This window comes from Chiloscyllium punctatum, chromosome 7, assembly GCF_047496795.1.
Source record: "Chiloscyllium punctatum isolate Juve2018m chromosome 7, sChiPun1.3, whole genome shotgun sequence".
In the NCBI taxonomy this organism is placed as follows: domain Eukaryota; kingdom Metazoa; phylum Chordata; class Chondrichthyes; order Orectolobiformes; family Hemiscylliidae; genus Chiloscyllium; species Chiloscyllium punctatum.
Window position 1 is genome coordinate 114,637,503 of NC_092745.1, and position 27,008 is coordinate 114,664,510.

At 43.6% G+C, this 27,008-nt stretch overlaps 1 protein-coding gene across 1 annotated transcript; it reads right to left on the reverse strand.

Annotated features, from left to right (window-relative positions):
• Window positions 1–128: 128 nt before the first annotated feature.
• LOC140480065 (retinol dehydrogenase 8) lies at window positions 129–23,878 on the reverse strand. The gene is made up of 6 exons (XM_072574651.1): window positions 23,703–23,878; window positions 22,697–22,858; window positions 12,547–12,726; window positions 12,290–12,383; window positions 9,612–9,795; window positions 129–3,373 (listed from the first exon to the last, which is right to left on the reverse strand). Exons 1-6 carry the CDS (start codon window positions 23,797–23,799, stop codon window positions 3,134–3,136), a joined length of 957 nt encoding a protein of 318 aa, XP_072430752.1. The 5' UTR covers window positions 23,800–23,878; the 3' UTR covers window positions 129–3,133.
• Between the last annotated feature and the right edge of the window lie 3,130 nt (window positions 23,879–27,008).

Genomic DNA, 27,008 nt, shown 5'->3' on the forward strand with positions numbered 1-27,008 from the left:
ACAGTGTTGAGGGTGTGTGGTGGAGGTGGTAAAGTCAAAACTGTTCTGCCTTTGTGTTAAGATGCTGCATGAGAGATGTAGACTATTGGATGTTGATATGATTGATTTAAAAAATGAAGAATGAGAAATCTATTAAATCATTTTTAATTTATTGATTTGACAGAATATGAATATGACAACACACAGATTTCCATCAACAGCACCTTCTAAACCACCTGGAAAAAAATGGGGAGCAGATGCCTGGAAAGACATTCACACACAATCCTGACTTGGAACAATATTGTCGTTCCTTCACTGTTGCTGGGTCAAAGTCCTGGCACTGTCTTCCTCAGAGCACCTCATGGACTGCAACAGTTCAATAAGGTGGTTTATAACTTATCATGACTCGACTCTGGTGGGGAGGCATCAGACCAATGGTATATGTTAATTAAGAGTTAATTAGGTGAGAACTGGGTGTGATAACTATATGGAAAACAAATAAAAGATGGGTTGGAATTTTGTGATGCCTTCTGACTAGAGAAAGTACATTCCTGGATTCTGTTTTATCAACTTTTTAGCCTCTGGGGTTTAACAATCACCGCCTTGTCATGGGCAATTGGTGTGAGCAATAAATATTGGCCTAGTCAGCAATGCACACATCCTGTGAGAAAACATGAAAACATATTTAGGGTTGAAGTAATTCAACTTGCTTTATGGTTTGGAACTCCAGGTTGCAAAGATGTCTTGGATAGTGGCATACCTTAGATCATCCGCATGTTGTATTCGGTTTCATTATTGCCAACACAAATAGATTTCTACTCCTCTCAGCCACAGTAACATTCCATAATGAGTGTTGTACATGATTAAGCCATAAAGAGCCCACAATGACAGAGTAAGCTTTCGCTAAAGCAGCAAATTGACAACTGGAATTTATGCTATTCATTTCAACATGACTGGATGACAAAAAATATGGTGACAGTTCTACTCTGCCAGGATAATGATACTGTAATCTTGACTCTGCAGTAATTAATCATGTCTTTGTGTAAGTTAAATAGGGCAGCAGGAATATTGCTCTTTTGGAAACAGCTTTTTTTTTGTGAAAGCTGTTTGGTTTTGGAGCTTTGATGTATAATGAATGTTGTATCACCACCACAATCACACTGTCACACAATGTCTGACAATAAAAATCCACCAGTCAGCATTTAAAATGACAAGAGAGCCAAACAATTCTTAAATTCTCATCTCATGACTCAATATCGTATTCTCCAATTTTAGAGCCTGAACACCTCCTTCCATGTGTTTTATCCACCCCCACAGACAGAGTCCTGTCATGACATAGGTTGCTTACAGTACAGTCATGAATATTTTCAGCCATCACAAACTCCTGTTATCACCTATCTCACTTCTTCTGTGCTTTATTATTGACTTCCCTTTGTCTGATTAACTGTTTCCTCTTTCTCTGAGCTCCAGTTATCCGCTCACTCATTTTCCCCTACACCGCCATCATCAAGATAAATGCCATTTTCTCTTGCTGCCATTTTATGACTGGACTTCTCATATATTAGAGTTGAGTGTGTGGTGCTGGAAAAGCACAGCAGGTCAGGTACCATCCAAGGAGCTGGGATCTGCTCCTCAGATGCTGTGTTTTTCCAGCACCACACTCTCGACTCTGATCTTCAGCATCTGCAGTCTTCACTTTCTCCTTCTCATATATTAGAGTTGATCTTTCTCTGCACCTTACCTCACGGGTGGCGCAGAGGCACAGTGGTTAGCATTGCTGTCTCACAGCACCAAGGACCTCGGTTCAATTCTAGCCTCGGGTGATTGTCTGTGTGGTGTTTGCACATTCTCCCTGTGTCTGTGTGGGTTTCCTCCCACAATCCAAAGGATATGCAGGTTAGGTGAATTAGCCATGCTAAATTGCCCTTAGTGTTCAGGGATGTGTAGGTTAGGTGCATTTGTCAGGGTAAATGTAGAGGAATGGGTCTGCGTGGGTTACTTTTCGGACGGCTGGTGTGGACTTAGAGTCATAAAGTCATAGAGATGCACAGCATGGAAACAGACCCGCCCATGCCGACCAGATATCTCAACCCAATCTAGTCCCACCTGCCAGTACCCAGCCCATATCCCTCCAAACCCTTCCTATTCATAAAGAGCCTATTTCCACACAATAGGATTTCTAATTCTCTGTTGCTGTATCAGTACATTCTGCTTTCTGTTCTTTTTTTAGATTAGATTACATTAGATTACATTACAGCATGGAAACAGGCCCTTCGGCCCAACAAGTCCACACCGCCCCGCCGAAGCGCAACCCACCCATACCCATACTTCTACCCCTTACCTAACACTACGGGCAATTTAACATGGCCAATTCACCTGACCTGCACATCTTTGGAGTGTGGGAGGAAACCGGAGCACCCGGAGGAAACCCACGCAGACACGGGGAGAACGTGCAAACTCCACACAGAGAGTCGCCTGAGGCGGGAATTGAATCCGGGTCTCTGGCGCTGTGAGGCAGCAGTGCTAACCACTGTGCCACCGTGCCGCCCATACTATTATCCTGATGTTCTTACGTAAGGTATAATTTGCCTGGATAGCGTGCAAACAATACTTTTCACTGTATCTTGGTACATGTGACATTAATAAGTCAAACCAAGACAAATCTGAAGGAGGGTCACAAGGCTCAAAATATTAACTCTGTTTCTTTCCACAGATACTGCCACACCTTTTGAGTTTCTCCAGCAATTTCTGTTTTTGTCTCAAAATCTCTTGATAGCCTCCATCTGTATGATTGGTTTATTACTAGCACTGACAGAAGATGGCCACAACTGACAAATATTCTCCGCAGTATTAATTTCTGTCACTAAAGTTAATTGTACCTCCACTATGCTGCCACAAGGCAGGGGTCAGCTAATGGGAACAGCTTACCTTCCTTAGCATTATCTAAACCTGTCACAGTATTGTGTAGATATAGCAAGTTACCTTTCTCTAAATGAGTACAACCCCAGTTTCCCCAACCTGCTGTTGATCAGATACAACAGATACATGAGAAAATGATGAATTATAACATGAAGCTCAGCTGAGGAATAGAAGTAACTGCTTTCATTTTTCACAAGTGATTTCTAATTTGTTAAAATTCAAGGGTAGATAAAGACTATTCTTTATTATTTGTTTTTCCTAAATTAAAACTCTTTTTGCTTCTCCATCTCAACAATTTAATAAAATTGAGACTTGCATGGAAAACTTTATCATGATGGAAAACCATTTTGTAGAAGGTGTCAATGGGGAGATCTCCATTTGGATCAGCATACTTCAGAGTTGTCATGGGAGTGTAAAGCGTGTTTGTCTGATGACGGAATGGCGGATTGTCTGAGGTAATGATCTTCTTGGTGTGCTGTTCAATAAAAAGAAAGACAAAATCATTTAGAAATTGTATGAATTAATGTTTTATGTTTATTAACTATGGTTTTCTCCTAGCTAAGCATTCCATCAGTGCTCTCCCTACTTCCTGTACCAGGCTTGATTTTTGTAACCAAGTGAAATACTGTACACCAAAGTGATCCTTACTCCTGAATATGATCATACAGCTTTGATTTTTATAGTGAGTGAAAAGGAGTGGCCAGTTGGTTAATATTGTGTCAGTGTATGTGGTAGGCTTTCCTCTATAGTCCTAATGTCCATGGATATGAAATCCAATCATGAGATAATTAAAGAGCAACTTGAGGAGAGATCTACAAGGTGTGTACTATACATATATTATTATAAATTTGAATTTGGATTTCAAAATAGATGTAGTTGGGTGTTGGTTATTTCAGTGAAAATGTTTCTTTTATAAAAGGTCAGAGAGTCTTTCTGAAACATTGACTAAGTCCAGCATTTTTTGACAAAAAGCAGGTGACTGTGGACCCCTGTGGTGTTAACAGAAAGATGTTTATGACAGGTAGAGTTAACGTGTAAAGACTAGAGTGGTGGAAAAGCACAGATCAGGCAGCATCCAAGGAGCAAGAAAATTGATGTTTCGGGCAAAAGCCCTTCATCGGGAATAAGGCTGGGAGCCTCAGGAGTGGAGAGATAAATGGGAGGGGGAATGGGGCTGGGGGGAATGTAGCTGGGAGTGCAATAGGTGGATGGAGGTGGGGGGAAACCTCAATTTTCCTGCTCCTCAGAAGCTGCCTGACCTGCAGTGCTTTTCCAGCACCACTCTAATCTTGACTCTGATCTCCAGTATCTGCAGTACTCACTTTCGCCAGAGTTAATGTGTAAGGTCATTTGTTTGTTTTCAGTTGAGAAGAATCAAGGATGAGCAAGCTTTTTTTTTTGTAATTCAATCAGAACTAACCAGTGTTGAGCTTAGAAGCCACTCTAGTTTCTCTCCTAGAGGAAGGATTCAGGGAACAGATCATATCAGCAAAGACATTAGGTTTGTGTAACTTCTAAACCAGGAGAATGTGGTTAGAAATTCTCAAATTGTTAGAATTGAGGAAGTTTAGGTTTTCAGATTAATGAAAAGTTCATGTTGACAGATTTGAAAAAAATACTCATGAAATTGTCTTCACATCTCAAGACAAAGACGTCATCAAGAGTGTGTTAGGTAGAATCCTAAAGAGTTGAGCTAGGGGCATAATTTTTCTGTAGTCAAGATTAGAGTGGGGCACTCTCCTCCCATTTAATCTCTCCACCCCGGAGGCTCCCTGCCTCATTCCTGATGAAGGGCTTTTGCCCAAAACGTCGATTTTCCTGCTCCTCGGATGCTTCCTGACCTGCTGTGCTTTTCCAGCACCACTCTAATATTGACCCTGATCTCCAGCATCTGTAGACTTCACTTTCACCCCCATAATTTTTCTGTACTTGAGTTTCTGTAATATATAGTGTTAGGAAAGTTTGTCTTACTGTGTGATGTGAGATCATTCTAATTGTCTAGGTAAAAATGAGGACTGCAGATGCTGGAAACCCAAGTCTGGATTAGAGTGGTGCTGGAAAAGCACAGCAGGTCAGGCAGCATCCGAGGAGCAGGAAAATTAATGTTTTGGGCAAAAGCCCTTCATCAGGAGTAGAGGCAGGATGCTTGCAGGGTGTAGAGATAAATGAGGGGCATGGGGGGGTGGGGTGGGGAGAAAGTAGCATAGAGTACAATAAGTGAATGGGGGTGGGGGTGGAGGTGATAGGTCAGAGAGGAGGGTGGTGTGGATCGGTGGAAAGGAAGATAGGCAGGTAGGACAGGTCATGGGGACGGTGCTGAGCTGGAAGGCTGGAACTGGGGTAAGATGGGGGGAGGGGAAATGACGTAACTGGTGAAGTCCACATTGATACCTTGGGGTTGAAGTGTTCTGAGGCAGAAGGTGAGGCGTTCTTCCTCCAGGCGTCGGGTGGTGAGGGAGCAGCGGTGAAAGAGGCCCAGGACCTGTATGTCCTCGGCAGAGTGGGAGGGGGAGTTGAAATGTTGGGCCACAGGGCGGTGGGGTTGATTGGTGCGGGTGTCCCGGAGATGTTCCCTAAAGTGCTCTGCTAGGAGGTGTCCAGTCTCCCTAGAGTAGAGGAGACCCCATCGGGAGCAACGGATACAATAAATGACATTGGTGGATGTGTAGGTAAAACTTTGATAGATGCGGAAGGCTCCTTTGGGGCCTTGGATGGAGGTGAGGGAGGAGGTGTGGGTGCAGGTTTTGCAATTCCTGCGGTTGCAGAGGAGGGTGGATTGTTGGGGGGCATGGACCTGACCAGGTAGTCATGGAGGGAACGGTCTTTGGGAAAGTGGAAAGGGGTGTGGAGGGAAATATATCCCTAGTGGTGGGGTCCGTTTGGACGTGGCGGAAATGTCAGCGGATGATGCGGTTTATGCAAAGATTGGTAGCGTGGAAGGTGACCACCGGAGATGGGGGGGTTCTGTCCTTGTTACGGTTGGAGTGGTGGGGTTCAAGGGCCGAGGTGCGGGATGTGGACGAAATGTGTTAGAGGGCATCTTTAACCATGTGGGAAGGGAAATTGCGGTCTCTAAAGAATGAGGCCATCTGGTGTGTTCTGTGGTGGAACTGGTCCTCCTGGGAGCAGGTACGGCAGAGGTAGAGGTGCAGGTGGAGGTGGAAAGAGGTGTAATCCAGGTAGCTGTGGGAGTCGGTGGGTTTGTAAAAAATGTCAGTCCACTAGGTAGGTTGTGGTTTCCCTTTGTGTTTTTTTGTGTGACATAAACATCTGTTCTGTGCCTGAGGAAAATCTGCAGCTTCATGAGAACATTGAACCTAGACCTGTGCCGACCTATTATCCTATTCTAAGATCAAGCTAACCTACATACCCTACATTTTACTATCCAAGAGTAGTTTAAATGTCCCTAATGTATCTGACTCCATTACCACTGCTTGCAGTGTATTCTGCTCACCCACCACTCTGTGTAAAGAATCTGACATCTCCCTAAACCTTCCTCCAATCACCTTAAAATTATGACCCCTCATGATAGTCATTTTCACCTTAGGACAAAGTTTCTGGCGAACCACTCTATCTATACCTCTCACCATCTTGTACACTTCTATCAAGTCACCTCTCATCCTTCTTCACTCCAATGAGAAAAGCCCTAGCTCCTCAAACGTTCTTTATAAGAAATGCCCTCCAATCCAGACAGCATCCTGGTAAATCTCCTCTGCACCCTCACTAATGATACTATACCCGTCCTATAATAAGAGGAGAAAGTGAGGACTGCAGATGCTGGAGATCAGAGCTGAAAATGTGTTGCTGGAAAAGCGCAGCAGGTCAGGCAGCATCCATGCTTCCTATAATAAGGTGACCAGAACTGAACACAGTATTCCAAATGTGGTGTAACCAGGGTTTTATAGAGCTGCAACATAACCTTGTGGTTCTTAAAGCCAATGGATGAAAGCCAACACACCATAAGGTTTCTTAACAACCCTGTCAACTTGGGTGGCAAGGACTCAAGATCCCTCTGTTCTTCCACACTGCCAAGTATCCTGCCTTTAACCATGTAATCTGCATTTAAATTCAACCTTTCAAAGTGAATCACTTCATGCTTTTCCAGGTTGAACTCCATCTGCCCAGTTCTGCATTCTGTCAATGTCCCATTACAACCTCCAACAGCCCTCCACACGATCCACAACTCCACCAACCTTTGTGTCATCATCTTCTAGGAGAAAGTGAGGATTGCAGATTCTGGAGATCAGTGCTGAAAATGTGTTGCTGGAAAAGCGCAGCAGGCGTGGCTCAACACTTCAACTCCCCCTCCCACTCCACCAAGGACATGCAGGTCCTTGGACTCCTTCATCGCCAGACCATAGCAACACGACGGCTGGAGGAAGAACGCCTCATCTTCCGCCTAGGAACCCTCCAACCACAAGGGATGAACTCAGATTTCTCCAGTTTCCTCATTCCCCCTCTCCCCACCTTGTCTCAGTCCCAACCCTCGAACTCAGCACCACCTTCCTAACCTGCAATCTTCTTCCTGACCTCTTCGCCCCCACCCCCACTCCGGCCTATCACCCTCACCTTAACCTCCTTCCACCTATCGCATTACCAACGCCCCTTCCCCAAGTCCCTCCTCCCTAGCTTTTTATCTTAGCCTGTTTGGCACATTCTCCTCATTCCTGAAGAAGGGCTCATGCCCGAAACGTCGATTCTCCTGCTCCTTGGATGCTGCCTGACCTGCTGCGCTTTTCCAGCAACACATTTTCAGCTTTTATCTCTAATCAAGCTATGCTTTTCCAAATAATCATAAATTGTGTCACTCAGAATCCTCTCCAATACTTTGCCCACCACAGATGTAAGACTGACTGTAATTCCAAGGGTTGTCCCTATTCCCTTTCTTGAATAAGAGAATGACATTGACCACCCTCCAATCATCTGGTACTACTGCAGTAGACAGTGAGGATGCAAAGATCATTGCCAAAGATGCAGCAATCTCTTCTCTTGCTTCCCATAGTAACCTTAGGTTTATACCGTCTGGCCTAGGGGACTTCTCTATCCTCATTTTCAAAATCTCCAGCACATCCTCCTTCTGGACATCAACTTGTTTGAGCGTATCAGCCTGTTTCACGCTGTCCTCACAAATGACAATGTCCCTCTCACTAGTGAATACTGAAGCAAAGTATTCATTAAGGACCTCCTCTACCTCCTCCGACTCCAGGCATAAGTTCCCTTCACTATCCCTGATCAGCCTTACCCTTACTCTGGCCATCTTCTTGTTCCTCACAAAAGTGTAGAACATCTTGGGGTTTACTTTAATCCTACCCACCAAGGTTTTCTCATGCCCCCTTCCAGCTCTTCTAAGTCCATTCTTCAGTTCCTTCCTGGTTGCCTTGTAACCCTTTGGAGCCATGTCTGATCCTTGCCTCCTCAACCTTAAGTAAGCTTCCTTCTTTCGCTTGACTAGATGTTCTATATCTCTTGTCATCCAAGGTTCCTTCACCCTACCATCTCTTCCTTGCTTCAGTGGGACAGACCTGTCCAGCACTCGAGGCAAGTGCTCCCTAAACAACCTCCACATTTCTGTCGTGTGCATTTCCCTGAGAATACCTGCTCCCAATTTATGCTCCACAGTCCCTGCCTAATAGCATTGTAATTCCCCCTCCCCCAATTAAATACTTCCCCATATCATCTACTCCTATCCCTCTACATGACTATAGTAAAGATCAGGGTGTTGGGATCACTATCACCGAAATGCTTTCCCACTGAGAGATCTGACACCTGACCTGGATTGTTGCCAAGCACCAAATTCAATATGGCCTCACCTCAGTGTCTGATCACCAAGTCAACTAACTAAATAAAAATATATTATGATCTATCCAGCCAGATCTCATCCTGGGACCTGACTTCTACAGTAGTACCATCAGCAGGGATCAAACTGGAGGAAGCCTGATATTTTCTAGAGGGCACTGGAGAGAGTCCCCTACTCTTATGGACCTTGAAGGATACTTAGCAAATAGTTTACTTTTCTGGACATCTCCTGACTTCTGTTCCCAGCAGGTTTGACCTACCCTGATGCCCTTAGTCCAATCTCAGATTAAATTTGGAGATCTGGTCCCGATACTGGCATCCACATGTATAACCAGAAGCTCCAAGCATCAGCTTTTGACACCTACAGTTTAGAATTGCACTCAGGCAGACGAAGAGAGAGAAGGGTGGCTAACTAACTCACTGTATTTTGACTGCTCCTTTGCAGGGTTTCTGAGAGTACAGGAAGAGCAGTTAAAAGTAGGATCAATTAGTGTTCCAAAAAAACTTCAGCATTGGTTGGGATAAAAACCTACAGCTTTCAGTTATTACTGGGCACACCATGACTTCTGGTTTCCCCATTAAGCACCATCCTGACTTGGAAATGTGTTATTGTGCCTTCAGTGTCACTGGGTCAGTAACTACAACATATGGACTTCAATATTTTAAGAAGTCAGCTCACCACCACCACCTTCCCAAGGGTAATTAGGGATAGTCTTTCCTATCAGTGAATAAATAACAAAAGACATGAGATAATACAGTGTCAAAGTCAAGGACATGTTAAAAATTTTGTTTCAAATCATGAGAAAGGAGAACACTGATTTTATTCCTTTCAGGCATAGTTCCATTCAACTGATTTCACTTCTTATTGATTTATGTAGTGTAAGCTTTGATAAGCTTTTTTCTTTAATTGTTAGTACCTCAGCCACATCATCAGCACTTTGTCCCAGGCTTACAAATATGTCCTTGTAGTTGCGTAGGTAAATATTTGTAAACATATCTCTTGTTTCCTGGTCTGCTGCAGACAGATCCACTTTCAATCCCTCTTCATAAACCTTTTTTTCAAATTCAGTGATCACAGGGCCAGGTTCAATCAGAGTGATGCTGTCAAATTAAAAGAAGTCATCGATAAACTCCCAACAATGAACTATTTCTTAGACAGTTAGTAGAGGCTTCTGTATGAGTCAGAGTAACTCATTCTCTTCAATCATTTTGCTATCATTATTTTGACTGAGGCTGCTGCAGTTAACACATACTATGGAGTCTCAGGAATGCTACAAGTTGAAGGTAAGCTTAGAATCCCAAAAGTGTGGAAACAGTGTTGAGCCATTTGGCCCAACAAGTCCACACCAACCTTCCAAAGAGTATCCCACCCAGACCCATTCCCATACCCTATTACAAATGCTATTTTTCACAGAATTTCATTTCATAGAATTCCTACAGTATGGAACATGGTGTAGGGGTTCGCAGGGTTGGGGTCACAGGCAGACGGTGCTGAGGGTTTGCTTGCAAGGGTAAATGGGCCAGAGTGGGGCATTGGGAATGTTAGTTCCAAGCAGCTTCCTCATTCTTGATGACTAGCTCTTTGATCAAGCACAGAGCCTTTCACTGAAGAACTAACCCAAATCAATTGGCACTGGGGAGGTGGAGAAGTGGGAGGGGTAGAATAGTGGATCATAGATCTCTCCACCCAGAACGTGATCTTTCCAACAATGTTCAGGCATGGGGCCATGTAATCGAATTAAATACACTTCCACCAGCAAGAACAGATGACTCCAGCCATAACATCATAGACTCAGGATATAACTTTGCAAAGGTTAAGGAGAGGCATTTGTTTTGAAGAATTTCAAAAATAGGAACACGCTGCTGTGTTGCACCCTCAGCAGGAAAGAGCATTTTTGGGCCCTATATTTAAGGAGGGATGTTCTGGTGATGGAGGGATCCAGAAGAGGTTTCAAAGAATGATCCTGGTAAAGAAGGGCTTGTCATGTGAGGAGTACTTGAGGATTCTGGGTCTGTACTCGATTGAGTTTAGAAATGGGCTTGGGATCTGATTGAAATGTACAGAATACTGAGGGACCTGGATAGAGTGGACCACTAGTAGGAGAGGCTGAGACCCGAAGGCACAGCCTCAGAGTGAAGGGGCAACACTTTAATATTGAGGTGAGAAGGAATTTCACAGGGGATCAAATTTTGCCACTCCAACTCTGCTTCCATTGTGGAATCTGATGAAAATGGAAATTAGGTTTTTTTACTGGAATGAGTGGCCACTCTGGAATGCCAGTTTTACACCTGCGTGTTAAAATGGCATCCTGATATTTCTGATACAATTTGGGAGGTTTTGAGAAAATTACATGCAAGTTAATGACATAAATGTTATGTAAGTCATTATACATTTTTAATAACTTAACATATCATTCTGCAATTAGAGTCCTATTGAGTTCATAAATGGAGTGAGGGGCAGACAGACCTTCTGTTTGTCCCAGAACATGATATTGTTTTCTCAGTAATTTAATTGGGAAAAAAGGTCAATGTTCAACTCACTGTCGGGAAGATATGGGTCCAGTAAGGTCTCCTTTTCAGAGCCTACACTCTGAAATGTTCCAATGTAAGATGGGGGATATACCATAGAGGATCAGAGGGGAAATATACTCTGGGAGGTTTACCAAAAATGATGTTTACAAGTAGCCAAGGGGACAATGGTTTCTATTCTACCCACTGCTGCAGCACATCCACCCACCCTGACACCAAACTTGCTCCCCTTATAAGCAGTCAATATGTGCGTAATCTGATGAACAAAAATTTGGATCAGAAGCTAATATAAGTGACATTCACTCAGCTGCAAAGTGTGGCGAAAGATTTTCATAGATAACATGAGTATACAACTGACTGATGAAATGGCACCTTAGCTATTATAAAAATTATTTACATAACAGGAAACATAAAATAGAAAATTTGCCTATGTAATCACCAAATGCATACACTGACAGATATAGAGTCATTGAGTCATTGAGATATACAGCATGTAAACAGATCCTTCGGTCAAACTCGTTCATGCCAAGCAGATAATCTAATCTAGTCTGTTTTGCCCGCACTTGGCCCATATCCCTCTAAACCCTTCCTATTCATTTACCCCTCCAGATGCCTTTTAAATGTTGTAATTGTACCAGTCTCCATCACTTCCTCTGGCAGCTCATTCCATACACACACTACCCTCTGCATGAAAAAGTTGCATTTTAAGTCCCTTTTCAATTGGTCTCCTCTCACCCTAAACCTTTGTCCTCTAGTTTGGGCTCCCCCAACCCAGGGAAAAGACCTTGTCTATTCACCCTTATGATTTTATAAACCTCTATAAGGTCACTCCTCAGTTTCCGACGCTCCAGGGAAACAACCCACCCTGTTCAGCCTCTCCCTATAGCTCAAATCCTCCAACCCTGGCAACATCCTTGTGAATCTTTTATGAACCATATAACGTAATAATCTGAATGTCTTCTGCAGCAGATCATTTAAATCAATTCCACATACATAATAATGTAATAAATGGGCAAGAATTAATTCAAAGCTATCTTTTCCCAAAGTTAGCACAATTGTTACCTACTTCAATTTGAATTTTATTGCCTGAATTGCTAAACTTTCACAAAATCCTTCGACTGCAAATTTTGAGGCAGCATAGATATCATTGAACAAAATTCCTGAAAAGAAAAGAGATAGACAATTAGCTGAAATTTCTTATAAAAAGTAACGCCACTCAAGAAAGAGAAATTAATTCACAGATTGAATCAAATAGAACATGAACAAAGCAAGAATTTGATCTCAATGGGCATATTAGTGAAGTGATTACATTGCAAACCATACCCTGAATTCCCATCACACTACTAATCACCACGATGTGACCCTTCTTCCTCTTCTTCATATCTGGTAAGATTTCTTTAAGGAGTCTAACAAGTCCAAAGAAGTTGGTGTCCATAACATTCTTCATCTCCTCCAAGCTCTGGCACTCAATCGGTCCAATCATCCCCATTCCAGCATTGCTAACTGGAAGAGATAATACACAGAATTATACAATCACACGTTTCTACTCAGTTTTTGTTTTTAATTTAGCAAAGCTGATATATTATTAAAATAATGTAAATATATATATAAATGTAAATATTCCTGATGAAGTGCTCTTGCCCGAAACATCGATTCTCCTGCTCCTTGGATGCTGCCTGACCTGCTGTGCTTTTTCAGTACCACACTCTTGACTCTGATCTCCAGCAGCTGTAGCCCTGACTTTCACCTAATGTAAATATATGTAAATTCACATATTTGCAGAGCTTAAATGTCCTTATTAAATCGGCATTAAGAGATTTTTTTCAGCAAACTGACTCTCCAATCTTCACTGAGTTGTAAGCCACTTAATTTTCAGAATAATACAGTGGATTGAGCAAACTAATTCTTAAGGGATGGCATGCTCTGACATCATGCAGGGTAAAAACAATGACTGCAGATGCTGAAAACCAAATACTGGATTAGTGGTGCTGGAAGAGCACAGCAGTTCAGGCAGCATCCAACGAGCAGCGAAATCGACGTTTCGGGCAAAAGCCCTTCATCAGGAATACAGGTAGAGTGCATGAAGGGTGGAGAGATAAATGAGAGGAGGATGGGGGTGGGGAGAAAGTAGCATAAAGTACAACAGGTGAGTGGGGAAGGGGATGAAGGTGATAGGTCAGGGAGGAGGGTGGAGTGGATAGGTGAAAAAGAAGATAGGCAGGTAGGACGTCATGGGGACAGTGCTGAGCTGGAAGTTTGGAACTAGGGTGAGGTGGGGGAAGGGGAAATGAGGAAACTGTTGAAGTCCACATTGATGCCCTGGGGTTGAAATGTTCCGAGGCGGAAGGTGAGGCGTTCTTCCTCCAGGCATCGGGTGGTGAGGGAGCGTCGGTGAAGGAGGCCCAGGACCTCCATGTCCTCGGCAGAGTGGGAGGGGGAGTTGAAATGTTGGGCCACAGGGCGGTGTGGTTGATTGGTGCGGGTGTCCCAGAGATGTTCCCTAAATCGCTCTGCTAGGAGGCATCCAGTCTCCCCAATGTAGACGAGACCGCATCAGGAGCAACGGATACAATAAATGATATTGGTGGATGTGCAGGTAAAACTTTGATGGATGTGGAAGGCTCCTTTAGGGCCTTGGATGGAGGTGAGGGAGGAGGTGTGGGCGCAGGTTTTGTAATTCCTGCGGTGGCGGGGAAGGTGCCAGGACGGGAGGGTGGGTTGTAGGGGGCATGGACCTGACCAGGTAGTCACGGAGGGAACTATCTTTGCGGAAGGGAGAAAGGGGTGGGGAGGGAAATATATCCCTGTTGTTGGGGTCCCTTTTGGAGGTGGCGGAAATGTCGGTGGATGATTTGGTTTATGCGAAGGTTGGTAGGGTGGAAGGTGAGCACCAGGGGCGTTCTATCCTTGTTACAGTTGGAGGGGTGGGGTCTGAGAGCGGAGGTGCGGGATGTGGACAAGTTGCGTTGGAGGGCATCTTTAACCACGTGGGAAGGGAAATTGCGGTCTCTAAAGAAGGAGGCCACCTGGTGTGTTCTGTGGTGGAACTGGTCCTCCTGGGAGCAGATACGGTGGAGATGGAGGAATTGGGAATACGGGATGGCATTTTTGCAGGAGGTAGGGTGGGAAGAGGTGTAATCCAGGTAACTGTGGGAGTTGGTAGGTTTGTAAAAAATTTCAGTGTCAAGTCGGTCGTCATTAATGGAGATGGAGAGGTCCAGGAAGGGGAGGGAGGTGTCAGAGATGGTCCAGGTAAATTTAAGGTTAGGATGGAATGTGTTGGTGAAGTTGATGAATTGCTCAACCTCCTTGCGGGAGCATGAGGTGACGCCAATGCAGTCATCAATGTAGCGGAGGAAGACGTGGGGAGTCATTCATAGGATTTGGATATCATTGGCAATCTCAGTAAAGGCAAAGTCACCATAGGGCTACTCTCTCTTAGAGGGCAATGACTGGTGGTGGTTTAACATGAGGATCACATGTCTCAGGTGAGAGGAGATGTTGAGAAAGAGACTCCTTCATGGTAACCCTTGCTAGGAAGTGAACACACACTGTTGGTGTCCCTGCATTTCAAATCAGTCATACAGTTGAGTTAACCAACCCCCAACAAGCCCAATTCTTTATTGCCCAATCCTATTTGCCCTGGAGAAGAAGTCTATTGCGTGTTGAAGTCTATTGCAGCAGTTCTGATCCAACTGAGTGATTTACTAGACCACTTCAAATGGCATGTCAGAGAATCTGGAGGCCAAACGGGGTAAAAGACAGTAGATTTGCTTTCCTGAAAGATATTGGGGAATTAGTTAAGTTTTTATAATAACTTGATATTTTAATGGTTGCCACTATATTGAGGCAAGTTATTTAATCCAGAGTTAATCAAATTTGTAATTCCCAAATGCATGCACAAATTTTTATAATAAGGAAGCAGGGTGACGTTGTTGCGCATTTCATTCAATGAGCTGGAGTTAATTTCTACATTGGATTAGTGGTGCTGGAAGAGCACAGCAGTTCAGGCAGCATCCAACGAGCAGCGAAATCTGACATCATGCAGTCTGCCTTCCAATCCCTTCTACAAAACTACTTTAGCAAGTTTATTTTTAAATTGTTTACTTTTCATGCAAACATTACATTTGTTTAAATCACCTTATTCAGACATGTCATTATCAGGCCTGCTCTTGTTTGCCAAAACCACCAAATACAAAGAACACTCCAACTCCTTACCTCTGCAGCAAACTATTATCTTAAATCCATCCCTTTTGATTCCTCCATTTTCATCTCAGACAAATACAAGGAACTCCTACATTTTGTTGCCTCTAAGATTGAGATCTTCACTCAGTTCCCTCCACCATCTCCTTAATTTCACAGTGCCCACAGAGCAACCTTCCTTGACGGAAGCTTTTGTAAGGAGCATCCAAGAGGGTTTTCTAGAGCAGTATGTAAGTAGTCCAACTCAGGAAGGTGCCATAATGGACCTGGTGTTAGGAAATGAGCCCGGCCGGGTGGTTGAAGTTTCAGTTGGGGATTACTTTGGGAATAGCGATCACAACTCCATAAGTTTTAGAATACTCATGGACAAATACTCATACTACAACTGTACAAAACGCTGGTGCGGCCACACTTGGTATATAGTATACAGTTCTGGTTCCCATATTTAAGGAAGGATGTGGAAGCATTGGAAAAGGTGCAGAGGAGATTTACCAGGATGTTGCCTGGTCTGGAGGGAAGGTCTTATAAGGAAAGGCTGAGAGACTTAAACTTGTTCTCATTGGCAAGAAGAAGGCTAAGAAGGGATTTGATAGAGACTTACAAGATGATCAGAGGATTAGATAGGGTAGACAGTGAAAGTCTTTTTCCTAGGATGATGACGTCAGCATGCACGAGGGGTGATAGATTTAGATTAGATTAGATTACTTACAGTGTGGAAACAGGCCCTTCGGCCCAACAAGTCCACACCGCCCCGCCGAAGCGTAACCCACCCATACTCCTACATCTGCATCTACATCTACCCCTTACCTAACACTACGGGCAATTTAGCATAGCCAATTCACCTTGCCTGCACATCTTTGGAGTGTGGGAGGAAACCGGAGCACCCGGAGGAAACCCACGCAGACACGGGGAGAACGTGCAAACTCCACACAGTCAGTCGCCTGAGGCGGGAATTGAACCCGGATCTCTGGCGCTGTGAGGCAGCAGTGCTAACCACTTAAGTCCGATGTCAGAGGCAGGTTCTTTACACAGAGAGTGGTAAGAGCATGGAATGCCCTACCTGCTAATGTAGTCAACTCAGCCACATTAGGGAGATTTAAACAATCCTTAGACAAGCACATGGATGATTTTGGGATAGTGTAGGGGGATGAGCTGAAAATAGTTCACAGGTCGGCACAACATTGAGGGCCGAAGGGCCTGCTCTGCACTGTATTGTTCTATGTCCTATGTTCTAAAGATGAGAGTGGTCCTAAAGGAGGAGTGCTAAATTGCGAGAAGGCCAACTATACCAGAATTTGGCAGGAGCTAGGGAATGTAGATTTGGAGCAGCTTTTTGAAGTGAAATTCACATTCAATATGTGGGATGCTTTTAAAGAGAGGTTGATTAGGGTTCAGGACAGATACGTTCCTGTGAAAATGAAAGATAGAAATGGCAAGATTAGGGAACCACAGGTGTGACACTAACAAAGAGGAACAAGGATGTGTACATAAGGTCTAGGCAACTGAAGACAGACAAAGTTCTGGAAGGATATTGGGAATGCAGGGCCAATCTGAAATGAGGAATTAAGAGGGTTAAGAGGTGTCATGAGATATCCTTAGCGAGCTGGGTAAGGAAAAAGCCTTTTATTCACATATAAGGAGCAAGAGGTGAGCAGGGAAAGCATTGGCCCACTCAAGGACAAAGGAGGAAAGATATGTGTGGAGTCAGAGAAAGTGGGTGAGATTTTTAATGAATACTTTGAATCAGTATTCACCGAGTACAGAGACATAGCGGATGTTGATAGGGATAGATCTTTGATTACGCTTGGTCAAGTTGGCGTAAGGAGGGAGGAAGTGTTGTGTATTCTATAAGGCATTAATGTGAACAAGTCCCCAGGACCAGATGGGATCGATCCCAGGTTACTGAGGGAAGTGGGAGAGGAAATAGCTGGGGCTTTAACAGATATCTTTGCTGCATTCTTGAACACGAGGGAGGTCCCAGAGAACTGGAGAATTGCTAATGTTGTCCCCTTGTTTAAGAAGGTAGCAGGGATAATCCAGGTAATTACAGACCTGTGAGCCTGACGGCAGTGGTAGGGAAGCTACTGGAGAAGATACTCAGGGATTGGATATATACCCATTTGGAAGAAAATTAGCTTATCAGTGATAGGCAGCATGGTCTTGTGCAGGTAAGGTCATGTCTTCCAAACCGTGGGGCGGCACGTTGGCTCAGTGGTTAGCACTGCTGCTTCACAGCACCAGGGTCCCAGGTTCGATTCCAGCCTCGGGTGACTGCCTGTGTTGAGTTTGCACGTTCTCCCCATGTCTGCGTGGGTTTCCTCTGGGTGCTCCGGTTTCCTCCCACAGTCCAAAGATGTGCAGGTCAGGTGAATTGGCTGTGTTAAATTGCCCGTAGTGTTAAGTGCATTTGTCAGAGGGAAATGGGACTGGGTGGGTTACTGTTCGGAGGGTCGGTGTGGACTTGTTGGGCCGAAGAGCCTGTTTCAACACTGTAGGGAATCTAATCTAAAAAAGAATTATTTGAAGAGGTAACAAAATCAGTTGATGAGGGAAGGGATGTAGATGTCATATACATGGACTTTAGTAAGGGGTTTGATAAGGTTCCCCATGGTAGGCTGATGCAGAAGGTGAAGTCGCATGGGGTCCAGGGTGTTCTAGCTAGATGGATAGAGAACTAATTGGGCAACAGGAGACAGGTAGTAGTGGAAGGGAGCTTCTCAAAATGGAGACCTGTTACCACTGGTGTCCCACAGGGATCCATACTGGGACCACTGTTGTTTGTGATTTTCATAAATGATTTGGAGGAAGGTGTAGGTTGCCTCATTAGCAAGTCTGCAGATGACACTAAGATTGGTGGAGTAGCAGATAGTGAAGGGGACGGTCAGAGAATACGGCAGACTATTGATAGATTGGAGAGTTGGGCAGAGAAATGGCAGATGGGTTCAATCTGGACAAATGTGAGGTGATGCATTTTGGAAGAGGCAATTCCAGCGTGAACTATACAATAAATGGAAAATTGATGTACCGAGAGATCAGGGTGTTCAGGTCCATTGATCCCTGAAGGTGGCAACACAAGTCAATGGAGTGGTCAAGAAGGCATATGGATGGGATACTGAGTACAGTTGTATAAGACTTTGGTTCGGCCACATTTGGAATACTGGACACAGTTCTGGTCACCACATTACCAAAAGGATGTGGCTGCCTTAGAGAGGGTGCAAAGGAGGTTCACTAGGATGTCGCCTGGTATGGAGGGTGCTAGCTATGAGAAGAGGTTGAGTAGATTAGGATTATTTTCATTGGAAAGAAGGAGGTTGAGGGGAGACCTGATTGAGGCCTACAACATCATGAGAGGTGTAGACAGGGTGGATAGCAAGAAACATTTTCCCAGAGTGGAGGACTCAATTACTAGGGGTCACGAGTTCAAAGTGAGAGGGGAAGAGTTTAGGGAGATATGCGTGGAAAGTTCTTTACACAGAAGGTGGTGGGTGACTGGAATGTGTTGCCAGTGGTGTTGGTAGGGGCGGGAACGATAGTATCATTAAAGGTGTATCATTAAAGATACATGAATGGACAGGGGGCATAGGGATACAGATCCTGAGAAAATAGATGGCAGCTTTCGATAGAGGATATGAATCGGTACAGCTTGAAGGGCCAGAGGGCCTGTTCCTGTGCTGTAATTTTCTTGGTTCTTTGTTTAAGGATCCTCTGTCCTAACCCTGTGATAGTTCCTTTCACGACTTGCTCCTGCATGTCAGTGCCATTCTCTCAAAGTTCAGCTTGTCCATGGGATCCAAATCCAGCTCCAACTAATCTGCTGACTGTCCAAGATCCCATCCTAATTCCCATGTTAGCCAATACTTTTAATGGTTCTCACTCCCATAAACTGTTCACCCCCCCCCCCTTGAAACTGCCTACATTGTCCTCTCCTTTAGAAGGTAATTCTGAACCTCCTTACTCTTTGCAAATTATTACTCCAAATCCAACTTCCCTTTCTTCTCCAAAGTCCTGAAAATGCTGTCAATTTCTGAATCCATGCCCACTTTTCCCAGAAATCCATGTTTGAACTCCTCCAATCAGTTTTCCACCTATGCCACAATACTCAAAAATAAAACAAAGAACAGCAGGCACTGGAAATCCGAAAGAAAAGAACAGAAATTGCTGGAGAAACTCAGCAGGTCTGGCAGCACCTGTGGCATGAAAGCAGAGTTAACGTTTTGGGTCCAGTGATCCTTCTTCAGAAGGGTTTGAAGAGCCAGACCTGCTGAGTTTCTCCACTAAAACAGCTCTTATTATCAAAGTCATAAATGACATCCTATGTGACTGTGGCAAAGATAAACTATTCCTCCTCATTCTTCACACCCTTCCTTGTGCCTTTGATATACTACGCCATCCTACTCCAGCACCTTTCCACTGCAATCAACCAAGTGGGTTTGGTCTCACCTGAGGTTCTATTCTGATCTATCACCTCACAGTCACAGTGACTTGCAATGGCTTTTCTGCACCACTAACTCAAGTGTCTCCCAAGAATGTATCTTTAGCTGCCTCCTATTTGACACATGTCACACCCATTGGTGTCCATTGGGTAGGCAAATAGCCGAGTGGTACTTTTGCCAGACTATTAATCCAGAGACCCAGGTCATGTTCTGGTGACAGGATACTGAGTTGGAGTATCAGTACGGGAGAATAGCATACTGAGTTGGATGATCAGCCACGACATACTGAATGGTGGGGCAGGCTGGGAGGGCCGAATGGCCTAAACCAGCTACTATTTTCTATGTTTCTGTGTAAAAGTGCATCCTGCCACAACAATGCAGACTCCCCGAGTGAACTGCACCATGTATGCATCAAATCCTCTAATCATCTTAAACTGTCAAATAGATCGTCATTTAATCTTCTATACCCAAACCTAATCTATCCTAACTATCGTCATAATTTAATACCTTCAGCCCTCATATCATTCTGAAGGCATTTCCATCATTAATATGTGACCAATGTCGAATAAGATTCATCTGCTCTGAATATATAACACTGCAGGTGCAAATTCAGCACAGAAAATCTACTGTCACACAAACAAAAAATTAAGATTTCAGAACACATACCACAATTGCAAATCCACAGAAGAGATAAAATATTGTTTAGTAATTTCAGTAACAAATGTCTTTTAAGTAAGTTGTCAAAGGTGATAAATGTGTGGAAATTCTAACATTATTTAAGGAAATTATGAGGATTTGATTAAAGGAAAGGAAACTCTGGGACAAACAAGGCTGCAGTTTAAAGTTAATGTTAAAAGTTCACTGTGGTTTTAACCATTGTTTAAGTAACAAGACAATCACTTCAATCAATTTATTTTGGGTGGTTTAGATGAAAGGGTGTAGACAGGCCCTTTCAGTGGTAGACAAACTGCAGTTGAGTTACAGGAGCAGAAGGATTGGAAGAGATTACAGAAATGGGGAGGAATAAAGCCATGTAGGGGATTTAGAAATAACAGTTTGAGAATTTTAAATTGCAGCAATTCTTCTCTTGGATTCAGTATGAATTAAGTGACAGAGAGTGCTGGCTGAACAATATAACCTACAACATAGATGGCAAAGTTACAAATCACCTCAAATTTACCCAAGGGGAAGAGGTTGGCAGGAATGTGTTGAAATAGAGTAAACATAACAAAGACATGCAGAACAGTTTCTACAGCAGGTGAACTGAGGTGAAGAGAGGGTCACTGATGTTGCACTGGGGAAATAGATGGTCTCACTGATGATGCAGACATGGCCAAAAGCTGCAGGGTGGGCAGCATTTTGTGGTAAACACTGAAGGAAATAATCATTGTTTTCCAATATATAATTAAAGGATATTTCTGGTCACCCAGTACCAGACCTTGGATAAGCTGTCTGACAATTTCAACAGAGAAGGGAATTTTTGACTTCTGCAAAACCTTTTGAGGCTAGGTCAGTTGACATTTTTGAAATGGAAACCAATTGAATTCTTTTATGTAGAGGTACCAAGGGAGATAGAAGCAAGATCAGTAAATGGCACTGAGAACACCAATATTGTGGTAGTGTCATTCGACTAATGATCCAGAGACAAATCTCACAACCCCACCATCTGGGGAACTTTAATGTAATTAAATCATGAATCTGGAATGAAAATCTCATCTGGAATGAAAATCTCATCGGTAACGGAAACTAGCATTGTTGTAAAGCCTCAGCTGGTTTACTAATGTCCTTTAGGGAAGGAAATCTGACATTTGTAACCCGACTGGCTTAAAAGCGATTACAAGCAAGTAGCAATTAATTCTGAACATCCCTCTGAATGAGGGCTAGAATAAACCCACACAGCATCCACCTCAGCATGGGACACAATAGTGGTGGCTGCTGATAATGCTCCCACCACGGCATTAGGATCAATGAAGTATCAGACCAAAGGTGAATGAAGGCAGGATACGTTTCACAGGGAGCAGGAGAGAAGGGTCACAGAGGGAGTTGGAGGCTCAGACATGGGTTGAACCTTCACGCCCAATGTTGAGTTCTCAATCAGGCACTGACTACCTGTCAATGAGGGATAACACCTTTTCCTCATACTCCAAGAGACCACTGACAAACTGACAGAGTATTTTGGACAGTCTTCCGGCAGTGTGGGAGGGCAGCCCAGCTTACAGTTAATCTCCAGGTCAGTGCCATTTTAACAAGTGACAGCTTCCCTGACACTGGGAATTCAATGTGGTACTCCCGGCCAATTCTCCCCACCCACACTGCCACTGTCCTCATTCCAGTGGCGGCAGTTTAATTCTGCCCAATGTACTGTGACTGGGACTTCTCCATTTACTACCAAGAGTGTCTTGATGGCTTTACTACAGATGGAGTTGACCAATCCTAAAGCTGCTTATCTGGACCATTGCATGTGGTGAGCGAATAAACTTGAGGGACGAATCTGCTTGACCATGCCCTTGCCAATCTACCTGGCACAAGTGCATTCATCTATAACAGTATTGGGAGGAGTGACCAATAAGCAAGAGGTCCCATCTTCACACTGCAAACACTCTCCATCATGTTGTGTGGCTCTCTGGTTGCATTAAATGAGATAGAAACAGATCTCGCAATTCAAATCTGGGCATGAGGCTTTTGTAGGCACCAGCTGCAGAATTGTACTTGCAATTTCCACACTCTAACAGCTTAATGAGAAAGTAACTTTCTCCTGAATTCTATATTGAGTTAACTTTCTCCACATCCAGTCCAACAAATTATTTCCAAATCATTTTAAGACTAGATGTCCTTACCAAGTATATCGACTTTCCTGTTGGGAATACTGCTAATACAGTCACGGATTGACTTTTCGCAACAAACATCTAATTGTTTAATTTCCAGTGTTTTGCCCAGTGAACTTCCGGCAGTATCCACAAGATCTCGTCTCTTATCCAGATTCCGCATCGTGGCATAGACTGCAAGTGGATTTACAAATAATAAAAATACAAATAGCATGTACAGGTCTCAGATTCCTCATTAGACAAAGCTCTAAAAAACTCAACTACCAAAACTTTTACAGCACATTTAATACTTTTAACACTTGTCAAGATTATGATGTCTCAGAAATGCAAACAATTTCCTGTAATCATTTCCTTGACTGTAATTGCAGCTTGAATTGACTGTCTGCTGAGTACATTCAGGCTAATACATCATTATAAACGGCCAACAATCAGAGATTTGCATTCCTTCCCTATTATTTCCTCACACTGCCACATTTCATTTTTCATTTTGTACTGCAGTGAGTGTGAACATATTTTCAAATGCATCTGAGAGAATCCAAGTCAGTAACTTCAGATACTTTATACTTTTTCCATGTTGTAATGGAACCTTCAACCTTGCACACTCAATTCCTGCTCAACTTCATAATCCCAGTCGCTGCTTTGAGCTCTGTTCCTTTCCCTCTGCCTTGCCCTTCACCTTATCCCACTTCTCTCTGCATGTACTCACTCTTCTATTTTTGCTCACATCCCTCCCCTTCACACTCTCTTTACTCTATCCTGCTTACCAATCTTTTTCCTAGCTCTTTCTCCAACTTATTTATCTTTTCAACCATTCCACGTTAACATTCTCTCTATTCTTGTCTCTATTACTCTACCACATGGCATCCTGTGACATTATCCAATCTCTTTCTGCTCCTCTTTCTACTCCTGCTCAGGCTAAATGTTTTTAAGTTTGTTTGTATCTCTCCTGCTCCCTGCTTTCCATTCATAATATTGTATCCGTCTCTCTGAGAGACAAACCTTTAAGCTTGAAACTCACCCATAAATCTTTTCTTATCATCGTTGGCCAGTTTAGAGGCTATGGCCAAGCCAATTCCTGAGGAGCAGCCAGTAATCAAGACAGTTTTTTGAGCCATTCTGTGAGTTGTGTTTCCTGTCCTAGGGAAGAGAAATAATCCAGGTATGAGTCACCCCGAAGGCCACTTTATCTCCAGTGAGCCTGACGCAGTACTCACTGCTGTTCCCATTTCCGAGATCAGACGGATAATCTCTGAAACAGATGGCCAGTAAAGGATAGCTTTGACAAACTAAGCACATTAGAAAGCATCGCAGGCAATGATATGGAATAAAATTCTTTGATAGTGCATATGCTAATGCAAGTTCAAAAGCAAAACACAGCAGAGGTTGGAAATTTGTAATTAAAACAAAAACTATGCTGGGCAACCTGTTAACATGTTGGTCAGTGACCTTTCATCTGAAATATTGGGTTGGATTTTAACTTACCTGTTCCATCGGAGGCATGGGATGGAGATGGGGCCAGGGGTGGTTTATATCAGTGGAATCAGAAGGAAGCCAGAAGCCAGGGTTTCAATTGCGAGATGTGTTATCAAGTTCCCTACATTGATACCAATCTGAGTGACAGACTTGGCATCCACTTAGATAGGGAACATTTCTGAGGAGACCATAAGGACAGGTAGGACCACAATTTTTTATAATCTCTCATTGGATGTGGACATCTCTGGCTGGCCACCATTTATTGCCCATCCCTAGTTGCCCTTGAGAAGGTGGTGGTGAGCTGCCTTCTTGAACCACTGCAGTCCACCTGCTGTGGGTTGACCCACAATGACATTAGGGATGGAATTCCAGGATTTTGACCCAGTGACAGTGAAAGAACAGCGAAGTATTTCTCGGTCAGGATGGTGAGTGACTTGGAGGGGAACTTGCGAATGGTGGTGTTCCCATGTATCTGTTGCCTTTGCCCTTTAAGATGAAAGTGGTCAAGAAGGTGTTATCTGAGGATATTTGGCAGATATCTGCAGTGCATTTTGTAGATTGTACACACTGCTGCTGCTGAGTTTTGGTGTTGGAGGCAGTGGATACTTGTGGGTGTGGTTCCAATAAAATAGGCTGCTTTGTCCTGGATAGTTCCCATTTCCGTGATCAGACGGATAATCTCTGAAACAGATGGCCAGTAAAGGATAGCTTTGACAAACTAAGCACATTAGAAAGCATCGCAGACAATGATATGGAACAAAATTCTTTGATAGTGCATATGCTAATGCAAGTTCAAAAGCAAAATATAGTAGAGGAAATTTGGAATTAAAACAAAAAACTACGCTGGGCAACCTGTTAACATGTCAGTGACCTTTCATTTGAAATATTGGGTTGGATTTTAACTTACCTGTACCATCAGAGGCATGGGATGGGGATAGGGATTGGGATGGTTTACATCAGTGGAATCCTTTATTGGCCATCTGTTTCAGAGATTATCCCTCTGGTCACAGAACTGGGAACAGCAGTGTTATTGCAGACACACCCATCAGGGCAAGTGGGGAGATTTCAATCACACTCCTGATTTGTGCCTTGTAGGTGATGGACAGGCTTTGGGGAGCCCTTACTGCAGGATTGGTAATCTCTGACCTGCTATGGTAGCCACACTATAGTTGATGAAAGTGTCACTTACGAGAGAGGCATTCAATCTTGGGGTAATGGGAGATTTCAAGGTTCAGGGGGTCAATCCTGTTTGGAATGGCTGATTTTGAGTTGGGGTAATTGATTTTCAAGACCTAGTTAGCTGTCTAGTCGCACGTTAGGTGGGTGTAGTCTAATCCTTGGATCCAGGAGATTTTGCTAGGAGGCTGGGAATGGAGCTAAGAAATTGAAGGCCTGAGGGCTGTTAAAATGGTTGGAGGCTGAGAGTTGGGGGGTTCAGGTGGTGTATTAGGGAGCTACTGGGCAAGGTCAGAGACCTGGAAGAGGGTAATAGGGTCCACTTGGGTATGTTTGAGGTGAATCAGAGACTGGGGATTCATTAGCAGGAATCGTTCTGGGCAGGTAATCAATCACAGCAGCTTCCTTACTCAGGCACAATGGACCCAGCAGGCAGATAGAGAGGAATTCATTTCCTCAAACCAAGAATCCTTTTGAAGGTTAAACCCTACCTCCCAACTAGTTAAATTCAAAATGGGAAATACAAATGTGATTCATGGGAGAACTAAATATTAAAGTTTCAAATCTGCCAAAAAAGATGGAGCTGAGCCCAAGGATGAACTGTGATATGTCAACTTTTCAACAAAGCCTGCAACTAAGCCGATGCTGAACACTGTGCTTTGTATTCCTTTGGACTCAACTCGAGAGGTCAAGAGAAGCAAGTGAGGTCTGAGCACCCATGGTCTCCAAAAGTCTTGCCCAAGCTTTCACCTGGAGAAGTCACTCCAACTGAGAGTATCTGCTCAATAAATGGGCAGAATCCAACTCACGAGGCAAACAAGCAAAAAAGACAAAGTGCCAATGTATGGCAAACTGGAATGTCAGGGCTAGGTACACAGGATTGATAGATACCTTGGATTTGGCCAGCTGCTGAATAATAAGGTCAGAAGTCAGATTATAGTCTAACAAGTTTATTTGAAATCAGAAGCTTTCCGTATGAACCTCACCTGATGAAAAGGCAATATTCTGAAAGCTTGTGATTTCAAATAAACCTGTTGGGCTATAATCTGATGTTGTCTGACTTCTGACCTTGTCCACTCCAGTCCAACACCAGCACCTCCACATCATGCCTGAATAATAAGACAACAGTGATCGTTGCTGAACTTGGTAGACTGAGCATTGACATAGCTTCTCTACAAGATCTGAAAGTGGATCACTGGAAGACAAACATTACACATTGATCTGGCAGGGGGAGCCTTCAGGGGAAACTTGTGAGCTGGGTGTAGGTCTGACTGAGTGGAGTTCAATACTCTCACTGATAGAAATTCCCATAAACAATTCAGAACCTGTGCTCTCCATCAATTTCTCAACACTAACAGCACTGTTAACTTCATGAGCATCTGTACTAGGATACTGTTCTCCAGTACAAAGGAAAAATCTGATCCCCTATCTCAGAGCGCTTTTATCTAGTGGGCGATTGTAATGCAGTTGTGGTCATAAAGTGCGACTGCCTTTTTAAATTTTTTTATTCATTCATAGGAGATGGGTATCACTGGATAGGCTCTGGGGAGTCAGGAGCTGACTGCAGGATTCCTCATCTCCGAGCTGCACTGAGAGTTGATCAGAGTAAAGCCCAGCAAATTGTTGCATCAATAGTTTCTGGCTAAAAGCTTGCCCAAAATTCCAGTTGTCTTTT

Bases quoted from the DNA above. Each gene is read 5' to 3' on its own strand.
- LOC140480065 (XM_072574651.1), bottom strand. From the start codon at position 23,799: ATGGCTCAAAAAACTGTCTTGATTACTGGCTGCTCCTCAGGAATTGGC. The intron at 12,727-22,696 runs GTAAGGACATCT...TATCTCTTCCAG, and splicing joins CAGGAAAGTCGATATACTTG to TTAGCAATGCTGGAATGGGG. The intron at 3,374-9,611 runs GTACTAACAATT...TTTATTGAACAG, and splicing joins GTGCTGATGATGTGGCTGAG to CACACCAAGAAGATCATTAC.